The 22492-nt window shown below is 41.2% G+C and overlaps 1 protein-coding gene across 1 annotated transcript in view; it reads left to right on the forward strand.

Annotated features, from left to right (window-relative positions):
* The window catches only part of LOC137996756 (cation-independent mannose-6-phosphate receptor-like), a 92630-nt gene that overhangs the window by 69321 nt on the left and 817 nt on the right, over nucleotides 1-22492 (forward strand). The window contains exons 27-36 of the mRNA XM_068842322.1: nucleotides 97-192; nucleotides 1187-1307; nucleotides 4447-4515; nucleotides 6619-6693; nucleotides 8737-8879; nucleotides 10650-10762; nucleotides 11825-11907; nucleotides 15185-15328; nucleotides 17604-17691; nucleotides 19382-22492. The exon at nucleotides 19382-22492 is cut by the window's right edge and continues 817 nt beyond it. Coding sequence (XP_068698423.1) covers nucleotides 97-192; nucleotides 1187-1307; nucleotides 4447-4515; nucleotides 6619-6693; nucleotides 8737-8879; nucleotides 10650-10762; nucleotides 11825-11907; nucleotides 15185-15328; nucleotides 17604-17691; nucleotides 19382-19486 — 1037 coding nt within the window. The 3' untranslated portion in view covers nucleotides 19487-22492. The remainder of the gene's footprint in view (nucleotides 1-96; nucleotides 193-1186; nucleotides 1308-4446; nucleotides 4516-6618; nucleotides 6694-8736; nucleotides 8880-10649; nucleotides 10763-11824; nucleotides 11908-15184; nucleotides 15329-17603; nucleotides 17692-19381) is intronic.

Genomic DNA, 22492 nt, shown 5'->3' on the forward strand with positions numbered 1-22492 from the left:
TAAAGGCAAAGCGAAGTAAGCTGTTTGTTTTCCCGTGTTAACAAAAGTGCCCTTCTCACGTTTGAACGAATGTTTTTTACTGCTTGTCTTTCAAAGGTTGCCCATCCACCGCTTCAGTCTGCATGATGAGGCAAAACAGTAAAAAAGCAAATGTACTCGGTGTTACCAGCTCACAGAGGATGAGTTTAATAGGTCAGTATGAGTATGTTAGCAAGCCTGCGTTTTTGTTCTGTTCTTAAAGCTTTGTTTCAAAGCCTCTCTATACGGCAAGAACTGACTTCAGGTCTTTGCCAACCAACCGCGCATGTTTGTCGTCCAGTCCTGCTCTTACTGTAGGCTTTGAAACATGCAAGGCCTGTTGAGTATTTGGTACTTTGCTTAGCCAATCAAAGGCAGGAAATGATTGTGGTTTGGTGGCATGTGCGTGTTTCCGCGTTCAGCTGCAAGAATTAGCTTTGCGCAAAGGAGTGACATAATCGATTGTGTGTGGATGTTGTCATGGGTCATTAAAGCATTGCATGTTTAAAGCATGCATTTTGTCTGCTACTAAGCATCGAGAGGATTGTCAACATGCCTTGTTTCTTCTGTGTATTAAACACCGGCTTCGAATAAAAACACTCCACATTTGTTCTCATCGTTCTTCGCGTAACCGAAACATTCTCTATTCAAGCAATCCGGTAGCATTATTATTTTGCCTTTCTAAGCCATGCCAACTCCACAATAGCTGAGCGTGTTGACGGGTCAATTCTGCTATCATGTTATAGGCCATTGTCGAAAATAACATAATACTCTTTGTTTAGCCCTCCAAATGTAGCCTAAGCATTCTTTCAAGTTTTTCTTGAGACTTACAATGGTCCCAGGAGAAACAAAAATTTGGAGGGACAAACAAAGAGTATTATGGTATTTTTGCTCTACTTTGTCGACTTTATACTTCAGACTGTTTTCGATGGGGACAATGTTTGAAAACAAGTTTTGCACAAAAAAATATTACCAGCCTCTTTCTCTTCATTTCACCGAATCCGGCTGAAGACCAAAGACATTCTTGTACTAAGTGGCGTTGTATAAATAGCTCCAGAACTTTCAATAACGACTGCAGCGTTTAACCGAGTAAGTACACTTACCTCCAAGAGATTCATGCTCTTAGGATCCGTGTATTTATACAAGGAGATTTAAACTGCCTTTTCAGATGGAAGACTTCAGTTAACATATTCCGGACTTCCCCCAGTAGAAGGATGCATTGGAGGGAACCCCAAAGTGGTGTTTTATTTTGAATGCGGAAACCACGTTGGTCAGCCTCAGTTTGAAAGGTTTGTTGGTGCTGTGCCCCCCTGTGAGAAGATTTTCTTCAGATTTTGAAAGTGTGTTTGCTTTACGCCTGACATTTATCCAAAGGCCGTTTACTTAGAGTATAAGTTTTGGATTTCACGCTCCGCCTTTACTCACGTTCAAGACTGACCGAGTGGACCTCAGAGAGTTGAATCTAAAGAAAAGTGACATCAAAGGCTCAGTAGCTTAAAATTTCAGCGAGTGAATGCAGCTTACGCGAGTTTAGAAGTCTGAAAGTCCGAAACTCACGTGCTGCATATTAGTTCTGCGTCGTACACTCATTGCATTCTTAAGCTAGTGAGCCTTTGACGTCATTTCTCCTCGACCCAGCTCTCTCAAAATCTTAAAGGTAGTAATGGCCGAGCATTAAATAGGAAAATTCCAGTTAAAATAAACAGGTGTGCAACAAGTTGAACTTCATGGGACACGTCGCGGGGACAAAATCACCCCCAAAACTGGTGTTGTGCAATTATAAAAGTATCAGTTCACACGAGGGGACATGTCGCTGCAACACATCTCTGGGACATGTACCGGCAACAGTTTCATGTGTTTACATGTTCTGATTGTGTCCCTGCTTCATGCCGCCTCAGTGTGCATTACACAAGTTTTTTGTCGCTGCAACATGTCTCTGCAACATGACCCCTCGTGTCTGCCCACCTTTAAACTAATTGGGTGTGCAGGGATGGCGCAGTGGTGAGAGCACTCGTCTCCTACCAATGTGGCCCGGGTTCGATTCCCAGACTCGGCGTCAGATGTGGGTTGAGTTTGTTGGTTCTCTACTCTGCACCGAGAGGTTTTTTCCGGGTACTCCGGTTTCCCCTCTCCTCAAAACCAACATTTGACTTGATTTTTGTTAATTGTTAATTTCAATTTCCTTTCCTGTGAGTAAAGGATGTCACTTTTCCCCAGATCCAACCTTCTGAGGTCCAGTCGGTCAGTTTGGAACGTGAGTAAAAGCGGACCGTAAAATCCAAAACTTTCACTTAAATTAAACAGCCTTTGGATAAAAATAAAAGCTCAAAATTTTGCCAGGCAAGTGTTAATAAGCAAACACACTTTCAAATCTGTAGAAAAAAAGGAAATGATTTTCTGGTCATAGTACCCTTTTGAATACGAAGACGCACTAAAAAAGGGGTCGCTTCCCGCTCTGCTTTTGTTCGACTGATTAATTATCTAAGATGCTGAACAACAAACAGTAACACAGAGACGGAAACCCTAAAAGATATTTCTTGCGTTGGAAAAAGGGACTGAGGATTAAAAAAAAGAACGACAGATATAGAGGATATAACATGACCGCGCGGGGATACGAATTTTATCATCGAGTGCTGATAGTATCTCTCACGAGTAAGCGAAGCGAACAAGTGAGAGATACTTTCAGCACTCGAAGATAAAATTCGTATGCCCAAGCGGTCATGTAATGTTCTGTTTATTATATATAGATATTGATGAAATGTCCAGATTTAAAACAACTTGTTTTTTTTTTTTTCATTTTCAAAATGATGAAAAAGTGGTCACCAACCGCTAAAAATGAAACAAGATATGAAAGTTATGAAAAGCAAATCATGATAATGTAAAATTTTGCAATAAAAATGTTTATGTAGTAGAGAGGCATTATACTGGAGCACAAAAGTATCTTACAATGAAGACGAAGCTCGCATTTTATTGGGTAATCGTATTCGTTACCATGACGACACCTATATTCTCACATGTGAAAGATAAAAATGATATGTTCACTGCGCGCGGTGAAGATATGATTTTTTAGTAAAAGGAGAAATCCTGGTATTTCATCAGTATCTATATAATAAAACATTTTATGACATGTTACGGACACATTGCTGTAAGGGGCTTTTTTATTGCACAAATTTTCACAGAGCTTGGTTGCGTCCACGGTTGATTGATAAATCATTTGCATGTGCCTAAGGCACCACGCCTTTTATAGTGCGTCTTCGTGTTTGTAAAGTAATTTCTGGGTTATAGTTTAGTTTCATAGCGAGAAGGGGCGAGTTGTTGGTAAAACTGTACAAAAATAAAGGCTGTTCAGTGACACAGCCCGTTTAAAAGCACAACCGCATTGATAACACAACTAGTATCGACTCAGTTAGAATGTGTGTGTTCGGTGTATAGGACGTTTCCGACCAACCGCTAGAGACACCAAGAATGATAAAAGAAAAATGTACGACTTAGGTGGACGAACAAAAGAAACTAATGAAAGATCTTTTGTTTTCGTTCACCAACATGGCGGCGTAACGTCACGTGATAACCTATTATTAACGGAAGCTTGTTTCTGGATTCCCGAAGAATAAATTTGATTGATTTTGAAAGTTGATCGAAAGGAGTGCAGGAAATTGAAAAATTTCTTGCTTAGACACTTAATTCAGTCGTTGACGTTGCAAATTTGTATTTGCTGCCTTTTCATTTCGCAGGGATTTCAAGTGCGAATCGAGATTAAGTCATTTTTGAGACAATAATTTGTTAACCTTTTAATTTCTCGCTACTTGAGCCTCTTTATGACCTTATGCAAAAAGTGCGCATCTTTGACTAGTTTAGCATCTTACACAAGGAAAAATAGAGAAGTCAAAAGGGCGAAATATTGAAAAAAAGGCAAACAGTTGAAACAAAGGTAAGTTTCAAGTCAAAGATTTTGAAAAATTACGACTGGGACAAAGAAAAACCGTCTTGTGAAAGATGCTAAAAACAACCGCACAACGGCTGGTCTGTCCTTGCGACTGGCATGGTTTGAAATTTGCATCTCTTATTCGGAACATATGTGGAGGCGCGGTGGCCTCATGGTTAGTGCGCTCGACTCCGGATCGAGTGGTCCGGGTTCGGGGCCTGGCAGGGGACATTGTGTTGTGTTCTTGGGCAAGACACTTTACTCTCACGGTGCCTCTCTCCACCCAGGTGTATAAATGGGTACCGGCGTAATGCTGGGGGTAACCCTGCGATGGACTAGCATCCCATCCAGGGGGGAGTACAAATACTCCTAGTCGCTTCATGCTACAGAAACCGGAGATAAGCGCCGGCCTGATGAGCCTTCTGGCTCGTAAGCGGAGACTTTTTTTATTCGGAACATATAGTATTGTAGTCAAACCTTCAAGGAACTTCTGCTTGTGTTTATAGGGAGGAATGGTCATCCTGTTCATTCCTTATCAAATGGAAAAGTTCAGTGGCTTGCAAGGATAAACTGAGGTAAGGCCACGTAAACCGTTGGATCTCTGGTTTTCTCTGTACTCCTAACCAAGGACCAGGTGGCTGCAGTGGATCTATTCTACATTCGAGGTGGCATTCCGAGTTTGCTTTTCAATAGAACTTAGCGCTTGTTGCCTCGTTTAAAGGGAACCTCCACTAAAATAACAAAATAACTTTAAACCACAGAACATAATGTTTACAATTGGAATTGCTCAATCTTTTTCCAATGAAAGCGTTTGTATTTGAGAAAAATAAATTCCAAAAACGCTTATTTTGGCTTTCAAATTTCCCGGGCGCCGCCATCTTGAATAATTGTGACGTAACTTGGTTGCCCTATTGTTCCAGAACAATCGCTCTTTGTATCAGAACAATAGGGCAACCAAGTTACGTCACAATTATTCAAGATGGCGGCGCCCAGGAAATTTGAAAGCCAAAATAAGCGTTTTTGGAATTTATTTTTCTCGAATACAAACGTTTTCATTGGAAAAAGATTGAGCAATTCCAATTGTAAACATTATGTTCTGTGGTTTAGAGTCACTTTGTTGTTTTAGTGGAGGTTCCCTTTAAGGTTAAATGTTCTTTTCAATGTAAAGTTTAAAAACGAAGCAACAAGGGCTAAAACGAGTTCTGCAATGGCCGCGATTTTTTAATACTCTAGGTGTATGCGAATGTTACTTACTGTAAATACGAGAATGCAAAGAGGTTCGTGACTTAAAATCAGGAGTGGACTTGCACGGTCGTGGATCAAAGGAATGCTAGTGTAGCTAATTTAACTTACGTTAATCGGTTCACGAAAAACGAAATGTCTTGGCGAAAGTAATATACGAAAGGCGAAAGTGGTCTCGAAAGTGGCGAAAGTGGTGAAAGTGGTCTGACTTGGCGAAAGTGTATGGCGAAAGTGGTCTCACTTGCACGGTCGTGGATCAAAGGCCTGCTAGTGTAGCTAACTTAACTAACGTTAATCAGCACGCGAAAAACGAAATGTCTTGGCGAAAGTGGTATGACAAAAGTGGCCCTGGTTCGACTTCACATTTGGGTTGAGTTAGTTGGTTCTCTCCTCTGCTCCGAGAGATTTTCTCTGAGGACTCCGGTTTCCCCTCCCCTCAAATACCATGCAACCTACGATTTGATATTTGATTTGATTTTCTTTTTGAGGGGTGCAGGGATGGCGCAGTGGTGACAGCACTGGCCTCCCACCAATGTGGCCCGGGTTCGATTCCCAGACCCCGGCGTCATATGTGGGTTGAGTTTGTTGGTTCTCTACTCTGCACCGAGTGGTTTTTCTCCGGGTACTTCGGTTTTCCCCTCTCCTTAAAAAACAACATTTGACTTGATCTGAGTTAATTGTTAATTTCAGTTTACAGTGTCCCCAATTATTGCTCCAGCGCTAGAACGACTTGACACTAAAAGAAAGTTCCCCTCCTTTCCTTTCCTTTGTACTGCGTCCCGAATTCATACTTAGGACGCTTTCCATTTGACAGAACTGAGTGACCGGACAGACCGGGCATTTGGAATGACTTATCTCTATACGACGCTTCCAAATTAGCACAATTCGAGGATGGCATATACTCCTTTAAGAGAATGCGAGAGATTATCATGCAAGTGTTCCATATTGTTTCCGTTTTTTTGCAAATTGACGAGTGTGGCCAGCCAGATCTGACAAAAGGAAAGCGCCCTTAAATTAAAGTTCGTTTTTGTTGTTGTCCGTCGAGTTTAGACGCACCAGCTTAGAGTGATGGAATTCTGTGCTTAATATGGGGATCGCATAACCATCCTTGAACATCTCGAATTATAGATATGGGAATTTAGCCAAAAGTTAGGATAAAATTAAGTTTACTTTTGCTTTTGTCGGCTGTGAGCTAATGGCAACCGACTGATGTTTTTGGCATTTTATGTTTTTACGTTGTAAACGTAGAAAAAAAAATCGGTTTATTAACTTTGCATTCAAATCAGATTGTAAGTTACGGATTGAAAGTTGAACTTTGGAATTTGCTTCTGGGCAAAGTGAAAGAAATTTTGAATATTAACGCAAGGCGTTGGCCGTTGTAATGTATCCCTTCACTGCGCTAATCAGCATAAACGTTTTTTCCTTGTTTAATAAAGGCAACCACTTCCATCACGCAATTGTGTTGTGAAACATCCCATCACTGGAAAAAGCATTGATTTTCATAAACTAAGGTAAGAATCTTCATTCCTTCAAAAGGAAATCAGAATCTCGACCCCGGAACTCTTCTTTTGAGTGAGGGGGAGAAGAGCTCTGGGGAACCCTAAAACTAAGTGTCTTCTCATTGGTTTTCGTGAAGCACAATCAAAAGCTTCTCTAATTGGTGCATTCATGTTAGCACGAGGAATGAGCGGGCGCCGTAAGGTTCAAATAGCCATTGTTTGGCTGTAAGAACCCTACGGCCCATGTTCTCCTACATAGAGTTTCCCAGAGCCTTGGGTCGATCTGAAGCTCTGGTGACGAGAATGGAGGAAATTAAGGAGGCAGCTGCTTCACTGTCGATAGCATTCTTAGTGTCTTGCTAACAGAGCATGAAATGGAAAGAAATATGGAGCCTATCACCTCAACAAACTTTTTCACTTTATTTAGTCTCGGAAATTGTCCCAAATATTTAACAATTATTCAATAAGCGCGCGTTGGATATGAGATGGTAAATAGCCAACGAGGCGCGTAGCGAGTTGGCTATAACCAGTCTCATATCCAACAAGCGCGAATGGGATAATTGTTTTATTTAAGTCCTTAAACTCCAAGAATTTGGAAGGACGAAATACCAGCGAAAAAAACGAGCAAATCCGAGCGAAATCGAAAAAACTTGATGAGAACTGATGCGATGTTGTGTAATACCTTGTGGTCAGACAGACGCAGGTTCACCACAAAAACATTTCTTGCCTTTTCGCGTACTTCTAAAAGTCGGAATTGATCCAAACTTTCCACAAAAAAAGTTTTTTTTTTTCCTTTTTGGCTTTATTCAAAGAGAAATTTCGCTTTCCGGCGAAAAAAAATAATTAATTTAGCAACGCTTAACGCAATCATTTACCATATAAGGTGAAACCAAGGTATGTGAGCTAATAACCAAGTTTGAGTGAACCAATCTGAGCACGCGAAATACATTATCCGAGGTTGAGAATTTAATAATTAACTATTATCCTGCGAAATCGCGCGGAATATGGCCTGATACTTACGGCCTCGTTGGCTAAAATCAGGCGATCTTCCGCAAGATTGAGCAGGCTACTTTAATTATTCAACACATTGATGACAAAGCACAATTTTCTACCTTTATTGGGAAAAAAGCTGGAAAAACTACCATTTTCCTCCGCGACATACAAAATTACGCATATCGCAGGATATATGTTAATTGAGCACGCACGATGAACATTGAGAGCGGTATGACCATTTTGGGCATTGTCACAATGTGTTAAATAATAAATAGGATTATATACAACCTTTTGGCACAGTGGATGCATACCATGATTTTGATTAAAAACTCACTTTTTTATTCGGTTTGAAAATAAGGAAAAAGTAGTCATGGTTTCAGCCATCAATAGGGAGCTTAAGATCTACGACGACGACGTCATCGAAAATGCCAGAAAACAATGATATCATTGGTTAAAAGAGCATAAATAATCGTGCTGCACGTGCGGCACGGATTTTAGCTCACATCTTTGCGGTTCTCTGCCTGACGACGACGTGAAATCACTGAATTTTAGGTTTTGACGACAACGTTAGCATGCAACAGAGAATCTTTCATTCTCTATTTTCAGTGGGAAACCGCTCGTACCAATTTATTTTTAGGATACTTCGCCCACATTGTACGACGTGAACGAGATGGAATAATCGCGAAAGACTTTTACTAGAGCAAAGTTCTATTTTGAGGTAACGTTTTCGTCGACGTCGGCGTCGTAGATCTTAAGCTCCCTAATGAGCAATGATGGGGAACGGGTTCGATAGTGTGTTGACGTCATAAACTACTCTTCCTCGCTAGTTTCAAAGAACTACCCCAATGCAATATTTACGTTTCGCTTGATTTGGGTGGCAGTCCCCAGCCGCGAGACATCCCCGTTAACTCCCTGAGAAATGATTGAAGTCACGAGAGTGGTTGCCGTGACGACATCCGCATATGCTTTTTCGTATTTTGTTTTAATTTCTGTTAGCCAAATCAGCAGACTTTTCTCGAGAAAAGGATGGTTGTCCCTAATGATTGTTTCCCCTGTTTTTAGTTCGAGGACTGTCTATGGCGCGGGTGAGAAGCAGCAGAACGTGTCATATAAGATTAACATTTGTGATGATTCCCAAGGGAAGGCGCACGTTTCTGTGGATGGAAAAGATCTGACAGTTAAATCAAAGTCGTTTTATTATGAAGGTCAGTTTGACGACGATGTGTAGCGCCAAGGATTGAGGGACTTGTGCTTCAAGACACAGATTTGCGTGAATCAGTTATTTTAGATGTAAATCTTGTTGTTTCAATGCTAAGGCTCCGTGCAAACGGACGCAGCAACTCCGAAAAACATTCAACAGGGTGCACAAAAGGACACAACTTGTAACACACAACAATGTTGCGTCCAAGTAATGCTTAGCCTGCAGTGCAGGCGTTATTTTGGAGCGGAACGCTAGATAAATCAGGCTTTCGATGCCGCCATCTTTAATTGTAATCAGATGCTTGACCTACGCCCTCGGCAAATATTTCCTCGCCCCAATCCTCCACAGTTACCAAATCTAAGATGAAAGCCTAATAAGAAAATGTGCACTCGCGCGCCCAAAATACGCCTGCACTGCAGGCTAAGTAATGCTATGATCCTCGCAGTTATGGACGCAATTTTAGCAATTGCGTAGAGAAGCCTGAAAAATGCAGGACTTAACGGGGTTTGAACCCGTGACCTACCGATAACAGTGCGACGCTCTAACCAACTGAGCTAAGGAGCCACTGACGTTGGGAGCTGGTCATTTGTCGGTTCTAATTAACAATTCGACCCGTAGCTCGCAAACGGCCACGTTCGATATATCAATATTTAAACATGGCTCAGGAACTTTATGGTTAAATTTAAATATTCTTTTGTTTAGAAATCTCCCTTGAGACTTGTGAGACAGAAAACAGAACTGAGCGATGAAATTTGACCATAAAGCCTCGAAGTTATGCCTGAATATTGATATTTAACAATAAGACCCGTAGCCCGCAAGGGCTCCCGGTCAATAGCCCATTAGACGAAGCTGAATGGGCTATTGACCCGTGGCCCTTGAGGGCGACGGGTCTAATTGTTCTAGTATCACCCAACTAGTCCGACAGAAAAAGCAATAATAAAGTTAGCAAATGCAAGTTTAAGAAATATTTATTTGGGAATAAAACGAAAAAAAACGTCACGCTTTTCAAAAGCGTGACGTTTTCTTTCTTTCGGCAATACTCGAGGACTATTACTAGCAGCGTAGCCAATCAAAATGCAGGATTTGCATTAGTCCACTAGTTGGGTGATAATGTTGGTTAGAACATTACTGAGATGGAAGTATTTGTGGGTTCTAATGTTCCCGTGCTTCTCCACGCAATTGCTAATATTGCGTTCATAACTGCGAGGATCATAGCTTCACTTTATTTCATATTCGCAGTTCAAAGAACAATTGGTTTATGGTTAGCGTGCGTCTTTCGAGTTATGGATGCCCGCAGGAGGTTGCTAAGCTCGAAAGAGGCGTAAGAGTCGCCGAGTGCCACTCTAGCTTCTTGAGTGCTTAGCAATCTCCCAAATGCATCCGTAAATCGATAGACGCACAGCCAAAACGATGAACCAATTGTTGTGTAACTTGTGCGTTAAAACATGTTTTATTTGAGATTGACTACAAAGATCTCGCAACGCATGGTGAGGGAAAACAAACGATCCTATTGGGTGGTTAAAAACACGCCACAAGTAAGTTAAGCAAGGGGGAAAGTGGAAAAAATTGGAATTCTAGATCCTGTGGGTATTGAAAGCTAGAAAAGGTGTTTTTTTAAACGGGAGTGTCTCGCCAATTTTGCAACTTTAGGCTGTTGAAGCGTTGCTATGGGCTGAGCGGCTTGGAGCGTTATTCTCTCTTGCCCCGTCTATAAAAACGAAGAGAGCAGAGGTGACTGAGTTTTCTGACGATTTTCTCGCTGTTGATTTCTCAGGTGCAGGTTCAGTGTTTTCACTTGAGATGACTACAGATGGGAAAAACTGTAAAGACAAAGAAAGTCCACAGCTAGTAGTGATCACGTTTCACTGCTCACTAGGAGAAGGAGGGGTAAGGATTCCTTGTAATAATAATAATAATAATCACTTTTTTGTAAAGGAAAATCGCCGACCGGACAAGCGTGCAGGAGGTCGTGAGTTCGACTCCGGCCGGACCAACACTCAGGGTCTTAAAAATAATTGAGGAGAAAGTGCTGCCTTTGTAGTTTTATCCGCGAATGGTTGCATTTTCAAGTCGTCTAGGATAAGGACCATAAACCGTACGTCCCGTTTCACAACCCTTGGGTATAAAACTCTATGGCACGTTATAGATCCCGCACTCTATTCGATAAGAGGAGGGGTCACAGTTCCCGGTGTTGTGATGTTGCCTGAAATCTCCAGCAAAATGTGTCTGGCTTGGCTGTGATATCTCAAAAAGGCTAATGGTATACTGTATGCGGCCACGTAACTGAGCAAAAAAAATGCCATAAATCAAACTGGAGTTCACCGAGGGTTAGTACATGTAGATGTAGTCTCGGGGTGCGTTACTAATTGGGGAGACTACAAGTCAATTTAAGTTTAATGAGAGTGGAAGACCTGCGTGCCGGGAGAAAAACCTCGCGGAGCAGATTAGAGAACCAACAAACTCCACTCACATTTGGCGTCGATTGTGGAAAGCCATCCCGGGCCACACTGATGGAATGCGAGTGCTTTGTGGACCCTGTAGTCTGTTTGAAGAAAGTCTACCTCATGCTACTTCCTACAACACTTCTATAAATTCCACGTGAAACAAGCCGTATGCTATTCGTCTGGTTTGTTGTTTTCTCATTTGTGGAACGTCATGTTTTGATGGTTAAATTCTCAAAGGTATTAGCCATTATAAACTCAGAACGTAAATAAGACATGAAGTGAAAGAATGTGTTGTTTTCGATCATCACTCGGGCATACTCGGAGAAAATTCCATGTGCTGCGAACCTCTTACCTTGGGATCACAAGTTCGGTTGCCCTACGACTGAGCTACGTGATCGGAGGCCACATCCTTTTCTTTCAGTTAGATTTTCGCTATTATGCATGTGTTTATTTGTAATGATCGTTTGAAGATACCAGTGTTTTAATACACCGACCTTCGTTTCAGGGATCACCAAAGTTTGATTACGTTTCTAGCGACTGCCATCTCGTGTTTTCATGGCCAACCTCCATAGTTTGTACGGAGGATCTGTGAGTCCCTTTACTTTATTTGTCCTAAAATAATTTAATAAACCGATTTTGATAGATTGAATGAATTCAGCTTCAAAAAATAAACGTGATTTTGAGGCTCTGGTAACTTTAAAAAAAAGTAGAATGTGTATGAATTCATTTCCCGGAGGTCAGATACTGTAGTTGATTTCTTTAGAAGCATAGACCGAATGCATAAATGGCGGCCAAAAAAAATATTCTTTTGTTTATGTGCTAATTAGCCTCACTAGCCTCGTTTGCATGGACAAAATACAAAGGAAAGGTTGCTTGAGAGCGAGGCTAGTGAGTCTCATTAGCACATAAACAAAAGAATACATTTTTGGCCGCCATTTATGCATTCGGTCAATGAATTCTAATACATCGAAATTGGCGTGTTGGTGGTGCTTAACTCTACGTCAGTCCTCGTCGCCATGGTGGTGGACGAAAACAATAGATACGTCATTAGCTCCTTCTTTTTGTCTACCAGCAATTGTACATTACATCATCGACATCTGTGTCCTATTCGGACTACTTCAGCCGGTATGAGGAGTTTAACCCGGGTGGCCCGAAAACACTGACGCCCGGTCCATCGACTACCCAAACGGACTACCCCAAAAATACTATTTCAAGTGAGTACTATTGGTCATAAGCAGCGTCACAATTAGTACTAAGCCTATAAACATCCATCTTAAACAGCGTTGGTCAGGTTAGCTTTCAATAATTGTTGAGATGGCCGTTTGCTTCATGTAAGAGACGTGAAACTGGTGCAACAATTATTTAAAGCTAACCTTTTTAAAACGGGTGCTTAGACTTAAATACTGTTGACCAATGCCGTTTAAAATGGATGTTTACGCTTAAAAATAACTGTGACGCTGCTTAATACCAATAGCGCTCGCTCAAAATAGTATTTTGGGGTAGTCTCTAGGGTAGTCCATGGACCGGGAGTCAGTGTTTTCGGGTCACCCGTTTAACCCTTTCATCCCTGAAGGGGGCCTGGTCCCCCCCCCCCCCCCCCCCATCAATTGACGAGTAAAATCGTCTGGGGTTAGACAGTAAAATCTATAAGTATCACTCTTAGGAGGGGAAGGGTTAAAGGGGGCATAGTTTTTGAGTGAATCTAGATGTGGTTGACCCTTTCACCCCTGAAGAGTCCCCCATTGACGAGTAAAATCGTCTGGCGTTAGACAGAGTAAAATCTGTAAGTGTCTCTCTTAGGAGGGAAAGGGTTAAGAATGAATGACAACGCCCGAAGACAAGCGTATGTTGGATAAAGAGGAAATAATCGCGCTGCACGTGTGACGCATGTTTTTGAATAGGGAGCTTTAGCAACGACGACGTTAAAGGCAACGAGAACGTCATCTCAAAACATAAATTCTCATTATTGTAATCACTTCACGACTATTCCAAGTTTTTTAATATGACAAAGGTGTGGCAGTTCCTCAGGAATGAAATCGTTTTGAGCGGCGCTTAATGGGCCCTTTGCAGGATAGTGATCACATGGTACAAAAACCGCCTTACTGGGGCGCAAATTGCCCACTGGGACATCTAAAACAAAGAAAATTAAGATTAACTAGCTTTGTTTTAGATGTCCCAGTGCGCAATTTGCGTCCCACTATGGCGGATTTGTACCATGTGATCACTATCCTGCAAAGGGCCCATTTAGGGGAGAAAATTAAAATTTTTCCTCAAGTGCTGACGTTCTTCATAAAACCTCAAATTTAGATATTTCACGTTGCTGTTTTGCTGACGACGGCAAAAAAATGAACAAAAGTGAAAAACGCACGTGCAAGGCGTGCAAAACCATTGTTTTTGAACCTAAATATGCAAATTTGTGACGGTCTCGTTGCTGTCGCCGTTGTCTTTGCTAAATCTCTTTAATATTCCTTTGGTGTACTCTGCAAAACAACAACGTGAAATCACAAATTTAAGGTTTAACGACAACGTGAGCATACAAAAGGGAATTATTCAATCTTTATCCTTATTTCAAACCCGATTCAGAGCAAAAAACCAGTTATAGGAGTCCATATTGCATAACACCAATAAGATGGAACAGATGGTCAGCAACCAACCTCTAGTGACACAGATAACAATGCTGCAATGTGCAATAGATCGTTTTCAATCACGTGATATGACGGCCTTGTTGGTGCACAAAACAATAGTGTTTTCACGTGACGTCACGACGGCCATGTTGGTGTCCGTAAACAATGGAACGGCGGCTATGTTGGTGTACCTAACTAATCCTCCGGGAATTGAGCTATATTATCATGCAAACGTTTTCTTTCGTTTCGGAGGGAAAAACAAGGTTACTGATCACGTGAGTGAAAACACTATAGCAAATTATGGCTCATGTTTTGCATTATAGTGGAGTCAAATTCCCAAGAGACTTTTATGGGCCTAGTTCGATTTAGTATCACCCAACTAGTGGACCATTTTGATTGGCTAATAGTCCTCGAGTAGCGAAAAGCGTGATTCTTTCTTTCGTTTTATTCCCAAATAAACATTTCTTCAACTTGCATTTGCTAACTTTATTATTGCCTTTTCTGTCCGACTAGTTGGGTGATACTAAAACAATTAGACCCTTCGCCCTCAAGGGCCACGGGTAAATAGCCCATTCAGCTTCGCCTCATGGGCTATTGACCCGTAGCCTGCAAGGGCTACGGGTCTTAATGTTAAATATCAATATTCAGGCATAACTTCGAGGCTTTATGGTCAAATTTCATCGCTCAGTTCTGTTTTCTGTCTCACAAGTCTCAAGGGAGATTTCTAAACAAAAGAATATTTAAATTTAACCATAAAGTTCCTGAGCCATGTTTGAATATTGATATATCGAACGTGGCCTATTGCTGGTGGACGAACAAAAGGAGCTAATTGGAAAACCTTTGTTATCGTCCACCAAGATGGCGCCGATGACGTAACCTGAAAACCACCGACACTTGCGAAATTACCTTAAAATTCCGAAAATGCGCTCCTCCGTGTAAAAGCCCCTCCAAATATATGGCCCCCAAAGCGCAACGCAAAAAACCCTCCGTTAAATCGCCCCTTTAAATATAACCCCCCCGGGAGTTTGTACTTGGAAAATTGCCCTCAAATACGAAGTAAAAAAATTTTGGGCCTGGGACTTATTTTCGGAATTTTACGGTATAATTAAAGCGTAAAGTAAAATTTTGAATCGACGGCGTTTTCGTCGTTTCTTAAACTCCCAAATAAGCGTTGTCTTTTTTAGTTGTAGAATCAAAACGAGTCAGTTGATAAAAATGTGTTTTCGTTTGTTTCCTTGTAGCAGCGGTACAGTAACTGATATTCCCGCCGTACAAGCTCATCAGTCCTCGGTTGCCGGTAAAAATGTTGGAATTGCATTCGGTGTTTTGCTAGCTGTGGCCTTGATTGCAATTGTGGCTTTTCTTGTTTATGAACCTTCAAAAAGGTGAGTTGTTACGGAGGTAATAAAGCGACTATATATTCTTGATGTCACCTACTGAAACATAAGAGACCTTTAGATCGAAGGACAAGGACAACTACGAGTACGGGCTTTTCGTACTGAGCTTGCGCATAAAGTTTGGAGGCCAACATTTTTCGAAGTGCGCGTGCTCAGAACTGAAAACTGGTACTTTTAGTCGTCCCTCGTCCTCCGATCTAAAGGTCCCTATAGAGTGTTTTCACTCACGTGATCATTAATCTTGTTTTTCCACCGAAACAAAAGAAAACGTTTGCATGATAATAGAGCTCTATTTCCGGAGGATTAGTTGGGAACACTAACATGGCCGCCGTGACGTCACGTGAAAGGCTTCGTCGACGAGAACGAGAAAGCATCTAAACAGTGGCCCTGCACACCACGCGCGTACGTTTTACATTTTGGTGCATGTTTTTGTCATTCTTCTGCTGACAACGACATGAAAATGACCACATTTGAATGTATGTGGAGAATGTGATCAACCGACGATAAATTTTCAATTATTATCTCTACAAACATCCACACAGTTCACACAAGTTTTATCTCTGAAAAACACAAAGTTATACTTTTTCATTACGTTTTCGTAGTCGTCATCGTTATTATCGCCTAACCAACCAGGTGCCCGTTTCTCGAAAGTCTCGAAAAATCAGTTTCGGGCCCGAGAAGCCATTTGTGAGCCTTTTGCCAACTACTTGTTTATGGAAGCCGATCTTTTAACATGTTTTCAAGGTATAACCGTCAAAGCTAAGCAAACTGGCTGTGAAGTTTGACGACTCAAATGCTCTCCGTTCTTGAAATACAGAAGGAATTGTGATACCCGAAAATGGCCTTTAAAGTCCCGAAAACATTTCGGGCCCGAAAAGCCATTGTGAAACTGCCAACCGCTTGTTTTGGAAAGCCGATCTTTTAACATGTTTTCAAGCTAAATAAAACAAACACGTCTGTGAAGTTTGACGACTTAAATCCTCTCCGTTCTTGAGATACAAAGGGAATTATGACACCCGAAAGTGGCCCGTAAAGTTTCGGGACTTTCGAGAAACGGGCCCCAGGCGCGAGTTGTTCGAGGGATGGTAGCGCTATCTACTGAATAAGTCACCATCCACTGGATAAACTCAATTAATCTTGCTGGTGTTTATCCGCTGGATAGTGATTTATCCGGCTGTAGACAACGTTATTAGAGAGCTTAAGTACGAGGACGGGAACATTTCGTGCCAGGACAGTGATGCCTCCCAGATCTTTGTACTAATCATCTCTAATGGAGAAAAGATACTTAGCAATGTAAATGTGGTTGGGTGAAGACAAGTTCAAAAGGAAAATAGCTCACTTCCGGTTGCCGTCCGTGTCTCAAAAACGTGCGTGCTTAAGCTCCCCATTCACCTTTTGAACAGCCGAGGCCAGGTTGCTTGGTTGTAGAAACAATCAGTTCTTCTGTTACCTGGATTGGCACATTTCAAGAACAGAAACTGGAATTTTTGCGGAGATAGCTACGAGACGGTCATTTAAAAAATAACATCCCGTTATGCTAATCATTTCGCGCTTATTCCAAATCGTTCGGAGTTGATTGGCCTGCGTGGAGAGTGAAGGATCACTCATAAACACATCTTTAATAAATCGGAGTGGCCATCTTAAGAGAATTGGTCAACAATACATGCCACTCGGCATCATGGGTACTATGCATAAATTATCATTTTTATCAACATTCGGCCTGGAAAGTGTGTACCAACTTTCCCACAAAAATGGGGAATCGTGTCGTACCTCATTGAAAGGGTTTCAGGATTGGCCAAAGGAACAATAGAAGGAACGAAGATAACAATGGATTTAGCGCAGAAAACGATAGGAAGTACGACACTATACAGCTAATGAAATATAGTGTTCAACAAGAGGTACGACCCTACCCAAAAATGAGGATGAATGGTCAGGATTTTTGGAGAAAAAATGAGAAAGTTTATAGTAAGGTGCTCACGTCCTCCACATGTCCTCGAAGTAAGTCATCTCACCTCGTTATCAGGACGAGAGCGGCAAGGAAATGCTGCAAGATGTGAAACGCATGTGCGAAACCGTTGTATTTGTTCGTAAAACCTTTTCTTTTTTGTGAAATTTGTCGGCATCTTCGTTGTTCAATAACTCTCTTTATTGAACGGTTACAGATTTGATTTAAAGACTGCTACGCTTTAAAGACTGGCTTAGCTTTGAAGTGTAGAACTCTGTTTTATGAATTTAATATGTTTTTGTCTGTTCGTAATTGTAGACATTCCTTAATTTCCTGTTTGCGCTGGAACTTCAAGAGACATGTTCTTCGGAAAGAGATTCACTTTCCTACATACAGATATCAAAAGGTAACGTTTTTCGCGATGTAAGCTATTGATTGGATAGTTGGAGCACAAGTTAGAGCCAAGTCGCAGGTTCATACGTTCGATAGCCGCACTGTGATACACCAATTTCGATATATTAAAATTCATTCCTAAACAAAAGGCATCATCTCGAGGCTCTGGGGAATAAATATAAGGATTTGTATGAGTTTATTCCCCAGAGCCTCAAGTTGATGCGTTTTGTTTTGGACTGAATTTTAATACATCGAAATTGGTCGATTTAGGGCCCACTTTTTGTTTTACCTTAACGCGGAGGAAATGAGGCTTTCATGATATTTACTATGTCGCTAGACTTTAAAATGAAACAACAATTTAGCGTACTAAATGGGCCAAACATAGCAGAGCGCATATTATCTGAGATATATATAGGACATTACACGGTTGCGAGAAGATACGAATTTTTTTTTGAGCCAACGTATTATACGGACAATAAATGTACATGATAGAGATTTAAAAGTAGGCTTTAATACAAATACTGGGTATTGATACGAACAAAAAAGCGGGAATCGTGACGTCGTTCCTCAATATAACCACTAGTGGTCGTATTGATTCCACAAGTGTTTTAGTTCCCGGTAAAACACTCCCGCCCATATAACAATAATTAGTATGACCCTTCGCCCGCAAGGGCTACGGGTCTAATTGTTAAATAGTACGTTGAATTAAGACCAGTTTGTCCTTGAAGACGTTGCCGAATCTTTTAGTCGTGGTTTAGCGACACTTGGATGAAGTTTCACTTTTTGCCTCATATATGCTACCCCGGACACTACGGAGTTGCTCGGCCAAATACATATGGGTTATTGACCAATCGTGAGGTCAAGATGGCTGGATATTGGCCAAGCTCTTTTTTTGCGTGTTTTTTCGTATCGGTCCATAAACACGCAAAAAAAGAACGAGGCCAATATCCAGCCATCTTGCCTGAACAAGCTTGGTCTTTATTGCCCAAGCTTGTTCGGTCAAGATGGATTTATTATATGACGTAAAACACAAAAAATGATCTTTGATCTTGCGGGACCAAGCGAGAAATCCCGAACGGGCAAGATTGCTCCATCTTGCCCGCTCGGGTAGCCAATCACAGCGCGCGATTTGGTTCATCTTGCCCTCTCACGGAGCTAGCCATATAACAATTCTACTAAGTATAAATACACAGGTGATTATACAAAATCGCGCGCTCTCATTGGCTCGCTATCTCGGATTATCAGCCGATAATCACCTCGACGGACAAAATGGCTCCACGTAGTCGTTTTGCCACTGAAAGTGAAAACGATTTCGCGTTGAAATGTTTTTTTTTTCTCCTTTTTGAAATAATCACCTGTGTATTTATACTAAAACAATTATTCGCCTGAGGCTCAGCGATTATCGGTGAATATTCACCTCGACTTCGTCTAGGTGAATATTCACCGATAATCACTTCGACTTCGGCGAATAATTGTTAAATATTACACTTTCCATATAAAACAATTTTTTAATCTGTTTGTAATTTTGGGTCTTGTCGTTATTCAGCTTGCGTGGAATGTTCGGGTTAGGGTTTACGGATGTTTACGGAGACTCGAAGCGGCCAGAGATTGAGAGTATCCTCCACTTTCATCGACTTTCATTTTTTGTTCAGTCCTTGTTTGTTACGGCAAGATAAAAAGTAACAATATTTTATGTTTTTCAGCTCGATGTCGATGACGATGACGAGGCAGATTTACTCATGAAAGAAGCAGAAGGTAGCGATGACGAGGAAGAAATTGATGACGACGACGACATTTTGCCTTTTTAGCTGCGAGAGACTAGGATGCTGCGATCATCGCTGACCATCCAAGTTGCCGACCTATTTCTGTTTGAATGTGGTCAAACCAAGGTGACTACAATAGCTTTCTAGTCATTTCAAGGAAGGCAAACTAGGATAGGTGCGTGGATAATTTGTGGATCAAGCGGCTACCGTCGACGCTTAGTTACAGAGCACCGTGCGTATTTGGATGGTATTCTTAGTCACTCTCTTCGCAATGAATGAACATTTTACAAGGTTCTGTTTTTCTATTGCCGTTGTATGTTGATGGGAGCAAATTACAGCAGAAGCGGGCGTCGGTGGCTTTTACATTGCAGTAGAAACACGGCAGGTCCAAGACCTAGTTTTTCATTCGGAGCATGCGCACTTGAAATAATTCGACTTTACAGTACGCATGTGCAAAATTGAAACGGTCTTGTCACACTCCAATTTAGAGACCGCTATTTTTTGTTGAACTGCTATTACCCTGTGCTATGTTCTTGAAGGTCGGTTATCAACATTCTTATTGATTACCAAGTTGGTTGTTTTCAACAAGTTACAGCCGACGATTTTCTACGTCAATTTATGACCATAACTTGAAGTTCGAAAATGAATAATTTCTAAGATAATCGAATCAAATGGGAAGGTAAATCATTTAGTGGGCTGGGAGGTAGTAAAAGGCCTTGATGGACTGGTTATGAAACGCCGAAAACTTCAAAAGCGAGAACAGTTTGTCGCACTTCGTGTTAACTTGACCAAAACCATGTACAATCTTTTGTCCTCGGTTCACAACTGAGTTTTGATTAAATTAATCGAAACTTCTGATAAGCTGTGTTTTAGTGCATGGTCAGCGCCAAAAGAGCGCAAAGAAACGTGCCGAGTCTCATAATTATCTCCATATATTGACTATGCTCAGAGGAAATAATAGGGAGTGTAAGCACGCGACGTTTTTGAGCCGCGGACGGTACGCGGAAACGAACATTTTGCATGCCAGGACAGTAGTATCTCCCAGACTTTTAATATAATCGTCTCTAATGGGGGTAAGATACTTAGCAATGTAAAGGTGGTAGTGACAAGACAAGATAAAAGGGAAAACAGCTCACTTCGGGTTGCCGTCCTCGGCTCAAAAACGTCGCATGCGTAAACTCCCTAATCAAAGTGTTAAAAGTGTTAAAAGGGGCTTTGTCGCGGCAGTACAGTTCATTTTGTTTAGTTTACCATTTACTCTCCCTTCTTCGTGACAAAAAAGGTGTCTGTCGAGCATACATGATCAAACTTAGAAACAATAATTAACAGTCTTCAAAAACCCCAATCACAATTCATTTTAATCTTGTAAAATTTTGTCCATCCCTGCCTCCTTTTGTATTTTCTGTTTTATTCAAACCTTCCTTCATTGTTCTAAGTAGTTATTTTTTGCGTTTCGCTTGATTTGGTTGTCAGTTCCCAGTCGCTGAATTGGGCTAAATTTCGTGACACAGCCCCTTTAAAGGAAGAAGAATGTTTTAAGTGGTACTATGATCAAAGCATCAGATCTTTTTTTCCTTTGGATTTTAAAACCATTTTACTAAGTGACACTAAGTGACCCAAGTGTTAAGCCTTAATTTCAAAAAGGCTCTTGTTTATTTTAAGTGGATTTTTCCAATTTAATGGTCTACGAACTGGATCGAGGAGAAAATGACGTCAGACTCACTAGTTTAAGAATGCAATGCGTGTGTACGCGACTGAATTAATATGCAGCACAGGAGTTCGGGCTTCCACATTTTTGAACTCATGTTTTGCACATATAGAACGACTTTCGCATGACCTTGAAAAAGTGTTCGCAATTTGTTTCACGTACCAATGTTTGGCAAGATTAAAACAAAGCTTCTCCTTATTCCCGCCAAGGAAACTTCTAATATGAGCAGTAAACAAAATGCCGATCGCTTTCCAGAAAGTTCCATGGAGAGATGACGTTGTTTGTATCCGCCCTCGCTTAGCCAATGAAAATTCGCCCTCTTTTGTTTTTTTTCGATAAGCCAGTTAAGGACTTTCGCGCTAATTGTTTGTGCGCAACGTTACAGCGCAGGTAACGCGACTGTAATATGTCACGCATTACTTCGAGTATTGGTGAAGTTGAGGTTTTAAAACCTTTGCAAAAATCGTGGACGATAAGTCGTGCACAGCGTTGGATCACAGAAGATCGTGATCAGTCAAAATTGATTAAAAAATATTTATGAAAGGCAAGTAGACTTCTGCACGACTGATATTTGCGTTGTTTTATCAGTCGTGCACTAGTCCACTTGACTTTCATAGATATTTTTCACGCATTAGTTAAAATAACATGGCGGAAAAAACGCTGGGGAAAAAATTCCAGGCCGGCAAAAGAATGGCACATTTTTTTCCGAATCATCATGAAACGTTAAAGAGAAGTTAACGGGAGGCTGGAAGAGCTCTGGAAAAGGTAGCTGATCGAGTAGTGGCTGAAAGTTTCGAAAACTCGAGGACGAACCGTTGCGTAAATTTAACGGGGCTGTTTTGTTTTGTAATGTTTTTATTACCCTACGAACTTAAGTTCAAAATAAATGCATGTTTTTTAGGGTTCATTTCCTTTACTTTCGTGAAAATAGAGCAGTATTTTTGACCTCGTCCGCTTGAATAATGCGGACCTGCGTAGAAACGACCAGCGATCAAATTTCACAAAAACCACACTCCAGAGGATGAGCATGACCGCAATGGAGAGATGTTATACAAAATACTAACCAAATGAAGATGACGCCTGCTTAAAACTTTGTTGCTATGCTCGAGAAAGGGTTTTTTTTGGGTAAAAACCTTCCATCACTTCGATCAATAATCGATCCTCTCTTGGGTTCCAGGCCTTCCCCGACAGGTCACGCAAAAATGTGACAAACGAAATTTTTCAAGAGCTTTCACATCGATTTTACTCGTTTAGATCATCGGTGACTCCTATTTTTTTAATCATGAATCACTTACTTTACTTACTATCTACAAAATGTGATGAAATGAAAATATTCCCACCGT

The sequence above is a fragment of the Montipora foliosa genome, chromosome 3 (genome assembly GCF_036669935.1).
Source record: "Montipora foliosa isolate CH-2021 chromosome 3, ASM3666993v2, whole genome shotgun sequence".
Taxonomy (NCBI): domain Eukaryota; kingdom Metazoa; phylum Cnidaria; class Anthozoa; order Scleractinia; family Acroporidae; genus Montipora; species Montipora foliosa.